Raw genomic sequence first — 10,752 nt, forward strand, 5'->3', positions numbered from 1 at the left:
CGAAATTTACCAGTGGTCTCTCTTGCTGAAGTCATCAAGGCATTTATTAAAAAGAGTTCTTTATAACATTATACTGTTCCTCACTTCTCTCTGCCACCTTTTCCCTACAAAGTAGGTGAACGGTAGACACCCATTCAGTAACTTATGGACAAATCTAAAGCAAGTATACAAATGACTAACAGAGTGTACAGTTACAGTTCAGTTCCTTTTTTTAAAATAAAAGTGTGGACTCTCAGCCCCCTACCCCACTCCTTATTTCTTCCTCTAGGGCTGTACAATATTCCATGCTTCCTTCTGGCTGGGTGTCTGTCGAGATTGGAAATTCAGGTTGATAATACTGTTCCTAACGCTTTAAGCCTATTTCTTGATTCCTCCTAATTTCTACATCCAAAATTTTCTGAAATTCCCTTGGTTAGAGCTTTAATTTGGGTTAAACATACAAGTTTCAAAGCCTAGCTGTTCATCTGAATCATCTCCGAAACTTTACAAAAGTACAAATCCCACCTCCCACCTCCCACCACAGAATCGTCTCAGGACACGGAGACCAAGAATCTGTATTTTTAAGAAACTCACCAGACTGTCCTTGTGCGCCTGATACTCCTTCTAACGTCAACTCCAAATGAATCCCCCTTGCTCTTCACTCACATTAGGCTCTGTTCCTTCTCTATCTTTGCACTCTCTCCCCAAACACTTAAGGCTCCGGCTTGCCTCATCCTCCCACTTGTTAAAAGAGCTTCTTACAACTTCAGCCATTTAAAATATACCACTGCGTTCCGTGTGCACGCACACACCCCACACACATCTTCGAAGAGCCTGGGAAGAAGATGCACATAAATATACAGAAAGAGAGTCTGCTAATTCGCCCCGAAATACACTGGCTATCAGCTGGAGGTCAATCTCTCTGGGTTTCATTTTCTTTATCTGTAGAATAAGGACGATAATCTCAACCTCAAGGGCTGCAGAAAGGCTGGATAACAAATGTCAGGTACTTCACCCCAAGTCTGCTTGACAGATAGTAAGCAATAAAGTGCTCAAATAGATGTTTAACAAATTACTCTTGTTAGTAAGCTGATAAGCTAAGTCGAGCCCTGACAGTCCTCTGTATTAAACTACTGCCCAGTGAAGTTCAAACAGAGAAAGGAAGGAAGAGGGACATGGACTTCAAAAGCAAACGCACTATTCTAATGTGCTCTATGCGCAGAAGAATCTGTGCGTCAAAAGCAAAGATCAACAAAATGTTCTTGACTAATCCAGAGAAAACACAGAATTCTCAATACGGGAGGAAAAATGTAAAAGGGGAGACATAATATTTTACCTGGTGAAAAAGAAACACCTGTAAAGGTAGAGAAACTGCGGCAGGTAAAAGGACACGAGTGGAGGATTGTAGGCACGGCAGTCTGTGCTCAGATGGGGGTTTTAAGAAGATCTTTCCAATGGCAACATGGAGAGAACGCTGCGTTGGGAAGAGTCTGCTAGTGCAGTGGCCAGGCGAGAGGCTGCTGAAATAACCCAGGGGTGCCTGGGAGAGACGTGACACGGGCCTGGAGGATAAAGAGGAAGCCCACCTGGGGGCAATAACTAACGGATGTGAGAAGTAAAGGAGGAGAAACAGGGGCTTCCTGAGATGTTAGCTTGTCACTGGCGGCCATTCGCTAGGACAGAGGATCAAAGGGAATGTAGGTGTGAGGGAAAGAGAGTCTATCTCAACTATAATAATCTGAGGATTATTCATGACCTTAGTAAATGGAGGATTATACTCAAATCAAGGCCGTATAACAGAAAATCATTACATTTCTCCTTCCATATGGCAACCTCTATATGGATGTGACAGATAATAAATCTGAAATTATTCAAAAACATTTATTTACTACTTAAAGGTCTGGAGAATATAAAAGATGTTCTGAGGAAACACAGATTATTCTGTTCTTGGCTGAAAATCCTAAGATAAATATTAAGAACACAGAAGTCGGATCTTTTCTTTGCTAAAACCATCAGCATACAAATTTCCAACCACAGACTCAGCCAGTTTCTCAACACCAACTGCTGTTTATCTCCCCACTTCACCGAGGAACTGAAAGTACCTTACAGATGTCGCTACAGATTCTTCCCAGTGTTTTCCTGGAAGTGTTCTCAGTCAGACATTTAGGCGGCACGTGTCTCTCTCCCCCCGCCCCCCCCCCCCCCCCCCGCCGTCATCACTAGCCCTGAGGAAATGCCAGCACATCACTTTATGGGCCATTTAGGGGAACTGTGGCCAACTCTGGGCCTGCAATAAAAGGTGGCCTAATGGTGTCTACGGCAAGTTCACATTTCAGCTGACTACAAAGCTGGACATGAAAAGCACAGGGAGTCACACATACACAGAATCACATTCTGAAAATGCAAGACACCCATCTGCCCCTAAGAGGGATAAGCGGGCCTCTGGGACAGAAGGGACCAATGGCCTCCCCCAAAGTTCTGTGACCACCAGCTGTATGTACCCCCTCTACAGCTACAGGCCGAGGCCAGGGAAGCAGGAAACGCCCTGTCAAGTCCTCTCTGGCTCCACGTGGTCCCTCCTGACAGCCAGGCCTCCACCTGGGACTCCTGTAATCATTATTCCACACTCAGAGCACTCACACCGTGCCAGGAATTAGCTATCAGAAAGAAAGAGCACCAGGAGGGATAGACTAGGAGTTCGGGATTAACACGTACACACTACTATATATAAAACAGATAGGCAACAAGGACCTACTGTACAGCACAGGACACTGCTCAACATTTTATCATAATCCATAAGGGGGAAGGACCTGAAAAAGAATACATATATATATATATCATATACACATATGTGTAACTGAATCACTGTGCTGTACAGCTGAAACTAAACGACGCTGTAAATCAACCATACTCCAATTTAAATAAATAAATGAAAATAATAAAATTTTAAAAAAAGAAAGGGCGTCACGTTGCCTTTGTGAAGTGGAAGGTGAGCATCAAAAGGGCAGAGGCTTTTGACCTTTTTTCTGGCCACGTACTCCCCAGCACCGACGACACAGTCCGGCTGCATAAATCACCAAACGGAACAGACCAGAAACCCAGGGGCACCTTCCAGCCCCGGCCTACTCTGCTCTCCTGCAGCACTGGACGGGCTGCACTCAGGGGTCACCAGCTCTGGAAGGGCGTCCCTAACCACCTCTTTCCAGCTGTCCTCTCCCAGGCCCGGCCCGGCACGCCCCACAGGATTTTACCACCAGCCACCGCGGTACAGATCTGACTCATCACTTTGCCGATTGCTTTGTCTTCCCCAGCTAGAAAATGAGTTTTCAAAGGGCAGGGATTTTTGTGGTTGATTCAGCACCACCTCCTCAGTACCCAGAACAGTGCCTGGCCCTGGGAAAAGGAAGGAGCAAGAGGCGGGAGCAGGGGGGCAGGGGGAAGCAAAGAAGGAAACGATAACGGGCAGGGCTGTGCCCGCCCACCTGGGACTCTCCTCTCCCCTCTGTCCCTAACACTCCTTCCCTGGCCCCTTGATGAGTATCCCCAGCGCTCGGCCTTCACACTCTTCTCCAGTCTCTGCATGCTCTCCCGGCATAAACGCACCCTCAACGGAAGATCTCAGTGATCCCCTAAACGCCCACCACTCCCGAGCCTACATCTCCGGGGTACACCTTCTCCCTGACCCCAGACCCTCGTGATCAGCCACCTGCTAGACACAGGGCTCGTCCATCCCTCCCTTCCCTGCCTGCTCACACCGACCCACCTCCCTCCTCTAATCTCCTGACCTGACGCAGGGGAGTGTGACAGCTAAGAGAACAGCACAGACCTGGATTCAAGTTCCCAGCTCCACCTCTTCCTCGGTGGAGCCAGCTGTTTGAGCCGGGACAGGCTATTTCATTTGATCTCTGCAAAGAGTCACTTTTCCCAGCTGTATAAGGGGATAATACCAGTGGCAGTCAACGTAGCACTCTGCGTCGGGAGTACTCAGGTGCTCCTGAAAACGTGCTGGCTCTTATTTCAAAGACAAAATATCATCGGTCTCCTTGTTCTCGATCCATTCTTAGTTTTGCACACTCTCGCTCTCCATGACACGTAACATATATTTGTACACACACACGTATGACCGATCTCACACTCCAACGACAAAAAGGGGGAGCAAGCCAGGAACAAACTGAGCATTACTGTTGATATAACTCAATTTGAGTCCCAGAGGGCTCAGATTTTCATGGGACAGTCCATGCTTTAACCAGCTCTAGGAAGCAGTCTTTCATACACGGATAGCTGAGGAAAACATCCTTCCATTCCATTCCGTAAAGTTCCACTCACATTACAACAATACCATCGGCATCAACACATGATGTCAGCCAAAGCACCGGAGCCTGGCGGGGAAAGGAGGAAGACACACAGCTCCCATTGTTTCTTGGCAAGACTCTCTCCTATGGCAAAGTTTGAGCTCAAAGTGAGAGGCAGCAGCTACACTGCTGATACATATAGCCTGGAAATGCACTTTCAAAATTGCCAATTCAGGGCTTCCCTGGTGGCGCAGTGGTTGAGAGTCCGCCCGCCGATGCAGGGGACACGGGTTCGTGCCCCGGTCCAGGAGGATCCCACATGCCGCGGAGTGGCTGGGCCCGTGAGCCGTGGTCGCTGAGCCTGCGCGTCCGGAGCCTGTGCTCCACAATGGGAGAGGCCACAACAGTGGGAGGCCCGCGTACCGCAAAAAAAAAAAAAAAAAAAAAAAAAAAAAAAATTGCCAATTCAGACTTGACATCTTTATTGACGCTGTACAGTTGTAAACCAAATGTGACCAAAACACAATGATACATCTGTTACTGAATCTTAGAACTATAAAGCCATTTAATTAGTAGTCAACTAAAAGACTATCTGATATACCTCTGGTTAGTAAGCAATAATTTTTAAAAGTGACTAAAAACAGTACAAAAAAACAACAGCATATAAATATGATTTACTTATGTCAAGAAGAGGTTTGGGGAAGGAAAAGCTCTTAGAATTATTATTAAGATTCCTGAATTAATATTAATACATTTGAACAAAACAGACTGAAAGCAGAGAGATGATGGAAAAGTCATTATGTAGACTATGGAGTTAGACAAACCTCTACCCCCCATGAGCTAAGTGGGCACTCAAGCCGATTTCCTCATCTGTAAATGGAGATAATGTCCCAACTGGCAGAGTCAAGAAATTAGTGATAATTCTGTATAAATTAACATATTTGTGAACTGTAAACACTGTGAAATCATACTGTAGAGTTGGCTATACTGACATACGGTTGCTCAATAAATGGCAATCATTACTTTTCAAATACAGTGGTCTGAACAACACAGAACGAGTCACTAGTTACACAGCACTACTTACAGTCAATTCTTGATCGTGACTAAACTACACAGAGTTCAAAACAGCTAAATAAACGGAAAGAAATTCGTTTCTAGTTTTCAAATGCAATTACTTTTGCAGCAAATTAACTGTCCAGGTGAAGGCTATGCGTAACAGAAACAAACGTTGGCTATGTTCAAAGCAATCTTTTAAGAATAAGTTATAATTTAGGAAAATATTATAGTCTACACAACAATTCTCAGAATGCATTGTGAGGGCCATGCCTGCCCTGCTCACTGCTGTGTGCCTGTACAGTGTCTGTAAAGTGCCTGACACATAACAGGTACCTAGTAAATATTTAATTGTAGTCTACATACAGCCACTTAAGAGAGCAGGAGTGGTCTAATGCTAGAAAAATAACCCAGAGTAATAAAGGAGCACAGTAGAAAATTAATCTTAATACGAAATTAGTCAGAAATCTTTTAGTCCTTAAAAAACATCATAAAAAGACCTTACTAAACCACCAGCATGGGCCCACTGTGAAAGGGTAAGACTAAATCAGAAAACTAAAGAGAAGTCCATCAACTGGTAGTTACAGAGGAACATCAGGCCAAATGAAAGTCACCAGAAAGAATCGTAAGGGAATAAGGGAGGGCTGCTATGACTATAGAAATAAAAACAAAGATATATACTCATCATAAATTTCAGATGGAAAGACTTAAAATAAGCCAAGGGAGCCTACAGATTTTCTAACATTCTGTTCCCTCTTACCGATCCCGAGGAATGGGATTTGTTCTGATTAAATTCAGCTCACTTTTACTGTTTTCCTATTACATGTTCTGCACTGTAGCAAGCACGATGAAAGGTGCAAAGATGGGGTTTAATTTGGCACAGAAGGAAGTCACGTGCATACAGCTCCTATCTGTGTGCACAGATAGTACAAAGACATCTGGAACCTGGGAACCAGGACCAGACCCTGATCTGATGCCTACTCTAGTCCGCTGCACCTTCTACTAGTTCGGTTATTTACTTAATCACCCTTCTATCTTCAAACTTTAAGCGGCAGCAACTTGAATTCTAGAGTTACTTTACTTTTCTGCTCTTAAAGACACAAAGAGAAACTTTTTTAATGGGGTTACTTTTTAGCATCTTTAATTTTATTAGCTATAGTACGTGCCATGTTAAAAGAAAAGTTTTAATATAAATCCATGTCCATCTTAAAAAAGTTTGTGAAACATGTGAATGACATAGATCTCACGTCTTCCCTGGAACAAATGAAGAAGGCGGATGTCTGCTCTTTCCCTAAATGAGCTATAACTTGAGGATGGGCAGCAACTGACCGATGGTTTCCGCAAAACCCGGAGAGTCAAGGTTCACAGTGGTCCTCGTCCCGATTCTGTTAGGCTCCGCGCGGAGCTTAAAAACATGCTATTCAGTTCTGATCTCGACTTATTTCCTGCCCTCTCAAAGTGGAAGCTGAACTTCAACGTTGTCGGTAAAGTAACTTGGCAATATTTTGAGGTCACTTCCATCCGTGTTCACAGTTGTACCAGAATCATAAGAATATGTTTGTTCTCAGAGTAAATACACACAAAACTGAAAATCACACACAAAACTGAAGCACGGGATTTAATCAGCTCAGCTGGACAGCATTTCCATCAGCCGTCCTCCGTAACTCGTCTGCCCAGCTGACTTGCCACTAAAGACACCCAAGTGTGAAACGGAGCCGGAAATCCCAAAACCCCAGGGAAGTGAGGTGGAGCCCAGCGCCGGTCCCAGCTCCCCCGACGCCTGCACCGAGCATCCATGACCCGGGACCGCAGGACCCGAGCAGGGGAGGTGCACCGGCGCCCAGGCGTGTTCCGGGCTACCAGGCCGCAGCAGCCCCGACTCCGCCCGGGAAGCCGCAGCGCTGGGGGTCGGCCGCCGGCCCCACGGAACGGACCCCAGACGCTCCGCACCCAACTCCGGACCAGAACCCCGCCTCACGTCCGCCCAGGCCGCCCCGCGTCCCCGGCCCGTCCGCCGGCCAGCCGCGTCCCGCCGCCCAGCCGCGTCCCGCCGCCCACGCCAGTCAAACCGCCCAGCGGCGAGCGGCCCTCCGCGCGCCCACCTTGGTCGTACGGATGTGCTCCATCCCGAAGACGCGTCCGCCGGCGGCCGCAGCACCTGCGCACCATAGAGCGGATATCCCGGGCCGCGGCGCCCCTGACCCGGCAGGCACCACCTCCAGCCGGCCGCGCCCACCGCGCACGCGCAGCTCGCTCGTCGTCTCCTGGAAACACTTCCGCAAGCCGGGGCCGCTGAGAGGGCGCTGCGCGGTGGGCAGAGCGGCGGCGGCGCTGAGAGAGCGGCTACGGTATCGCCTGGGGCCGCCGTGAGAACCACAGCGCCTCCTGTCGGTGGAGGCCTTCCAATCCCCGAGAGAGCGCGGTCCTCTCCTGGGAAACTGGCCAGCAATTCTCCCCCGTGGACAGGGTCGTGTGGACGTGCTGTGAGAAGAGAATTCGGTGGGTGAGGGCGAGACAGGGTGACACCAAATTTCAGTACTTCGTCTTTGTCTGAGCTGCAGTTCTTCTCACAAGAATCTACTCTAAGGAAATAATCAGATGTATTTATTGTAGCCTTATTTGAATCCATCACAATCTCCAATATTATGGGATTGTTATGTAAAGTGTGGTATGTCCATACACTGTTGATATCAGCATACCTTAAAAATTATGTGAGTAGGGACTTCGCTGGTGGCGCACTGGTTAAGAATCCGCCTGCCAGTGCAGGGGACACGGGTTTGAGCCCTGGTGCGGGAAGATCCCACATGCCGTGGAGCAACTAAGCCTGTGCGCCACAACTACTGAGCCCGCGAGCCACAACTACTGAGCCTGCGTGCCACTACTGCAGCCACGTGCCTAGAGCCTGTGCTCCGCAACAAGAGAAGCCACCACAGTGAGAAGCCCGTGCACCACAACGAAGAGCAACCCCCGCTGACTGCAACTAGAGAAAGCCCGCGCACAGCAACAAAAACCCAACACAGCCAAAAATTAATTAATTAATTATTTTAAAATTATGTGACTAAAAGTAAAAGCTGAATAAACTGAAAAATCAGCAACTTTATTTAGATCTATGAGAGAACTGAAGTCACAGGGCAAACCACTGATCCCCAAATTAGAGAGAGAGACAGACAGACAGACAGGCAAGTACAGAGAACAACACCTTATGGGAGCAGAAACCCACCAGCAGCAACCTCTCTGGGAACCAGTGCTGGGCAGGTCATTTCACCCAGCACATAGTGTCTGACTATTCAGGAGACAAGACATACTAAAAGGCAAAAACACAGTTTGAAGAGAAAGAGCAAGTCTCAAAACCAGACTCAGGGCTTCCCTGGTGGCGCAGTGGTTGAGAGTCCGCCTGCCGATGCAGGGGACACGGGTTTGTGCCCCGGTCCGGGAAGATCCCACATGCTGCGGAGCGGCTGGGCCCGTGAACCATGGCCGCTGAGCCTGCGCGTCCGGAGCCTGTGCTCCGCAACGGGAGAGGCCACAACAGTGAGAGGCCCGCGTACCGCAAAAAAAAAAAAAAACCAGACTCAGCTATGGCCTAGATGCTAAAATTATCAGACTGGGAATTTAAAACAATTAGGATTAATAGGCTAAGGGCTCTGATGGGTAAAGTAGACAGAATGCAAGAACACACAGGCAATGTGAGCAGAGAGATGGAGATTCTAAGAAAGAACCAAGAAGAAACGCTACAGGTAAAAAGAACTACAACAGAAATGAAGAATGCCTTCGATAGGCTTACGAGTAGAACACATGTGACGCAGGAAAGAATCTCTGAGCTTGAGGATACCTCTATAGAAGCCTCCAAATCTGAAAAAGAGAAAGGAAAAAGACTGAAAAAAACAGAACAGAGTGCGCAAGGACTGTGGGACAACTACAAAAGGTGTAACATACATGTAATGGGAATATCTAAAGGGGAGGAAAGAGAGAAAGGAACAGAAACAAATATTTGAAACAATAATGACTGGAAATTTCCCCCTAATTAATGTCATACACCAAACCCTCAGAGAACACCAAGCAGGATAAATGCCAGAAAAACTACAATCATTCTCGAACCATGGAAAATCAAAGATTACAAACAGAAATCCTGAAGAAGGCAGGGGCGGGAGAAACCCTTATCTATAGAGGAGCGAGGAAAAGAATCAGATCTGACTTCTCATCCGAAAGCGTGCAAGCAAGAAGAGAGGGGAGTGAAATAAAGGGTTAACAGAGGAGTCCACCAACCTAGAATTTTGTACCCTGTGAAATGCTTCCATATAAGTGAAATTAATGACAACAGTGAAACAAGGGGCGGGAGGGAGAAGCTAAGATTAGTTTATTAGAAAGTACTCACACTTCAAAAACAAGTTATGCTGTAGAGGAACAGTACATAACAAAAGTGTTGATGCTGAATTACTGAGTGAAACATAAAGCGGCTATAGAATGGTAGGTTCAATGTGAGTGTGTTGGGTCATTTTTATTTATTTAAAACGAAATACTGGGGCTTCCCTGGTGGCACAGTGGTTGAGAGTCCGCCTGCCGATGCAGGGGACGTGGATTCGTGCCCCGGTCCGGGAAGATCCCACATGCCGCGGAGCGGCTGGGCCCGTGAGCCATGGCCGCTGAGCCTGCGCGTCCGGAGCCTGTGCTCCGCAACGGTAGAGGCCACAACAGTGAGAGGCCCGTGTATCGCAAAAAACAAACAAACAAAAAAAACCCGAAATACTTACATTTCTAGATGGTTAGGATAACAGGTGAGTTTTGTAATCCCTCTGTTTCAGTGATTGCTGAAGTGATTTCAGCCTGGAGCGATCTTGCCCCCAGGGGACGTTTGGGACATCTAGAGACATTTTTGGTCGTCACAACTAGGAGTGTGTGTCGGGCGGTGCTACTGGCATCCAGTGGGTAGAGGCTGGGTCTGCTGCTGAGCACCTTAAAATACACCAGACACACCCCGCACCCAAGCACCCACCAAAGAATTATCCAGCCCAAGATCTCAGTAGTGCCAAGGCGGGGGAGCCCTGCTCTATGTTCTCCAAGTGTTCTGTCCTAAGCCGCTTCACTCTGTTGTAACTAGAAAATGCTATTTTTAAAACATCATCACCATTTTTACATCATCTTTCTTACTATGTTTGGTGCTACAAAGACCTCTCTACCCTCTAGATTTTCTTTCCTAATTAAAAATTATGTTTTATTTTGCCAGTGTTTCATTCATTTATTTTATTCAAGTCGTCTTGGTGTTGCTTTGTTTTGAGTGCAGGCTATGTTTCAGACAGATTTTCAAAGCAATGGAGATACTCACGGGGAATACATAATGAGGATAAGATTGCACGACCTAGAAAACAGCCTCGTACAGTATCACATCCAAAAGACACAATCCGGCTAAAAAAAAAAAGAAAACTAAAGC

The 10,752-nt window shown here is 47.0% G+C and overlaps 1 protein-coding gene across 7 annotated transcripts in view; it reads right to left on the bottom strand.

Moving 5' to 3' along the window:
• The window catches only part of MTMR6 (myotubularin related protein 6), a 51,291-nt gene extending 43,714 nt beyond the window's left edge, over positions 1–7,577 (bottom strand). For all 7 annotated transcript variants that reach the window (XR_004346664.1, XM_032611131.1, XM_032611134.1 and 4 more), the window contains exon 1: positions 7,427–7,577. Coding sequence is in view for 6 of the 7 variants with exons in the window: in XM_032611131.1 (XP_032467022.1) it covers positions 7,427–7,450 (24 nt within the window). In the remaining variant the exon portion in view is untranslated. The remainder of the gene's footprint in view (positions 1–7,426) is intronic.
• Positions 7,578–10,752: the final 3,175 nt, after the last annotated feature.

Source organism: Phocoena sinus, chromosome 18 (genome assembly GCF_008692025.1).
Source record: "Phocoena sinus isolate mPhoSin1 chromosome 18, mPhoSin1.pri, whole genome shotgun sequence".
Taxonomy (NCBI): Eukaryota; Metazoa; Chordata; class Mammalia; order Artiodactyla; family Phocoenidae; genus Phocoena; species Phocoena sinus.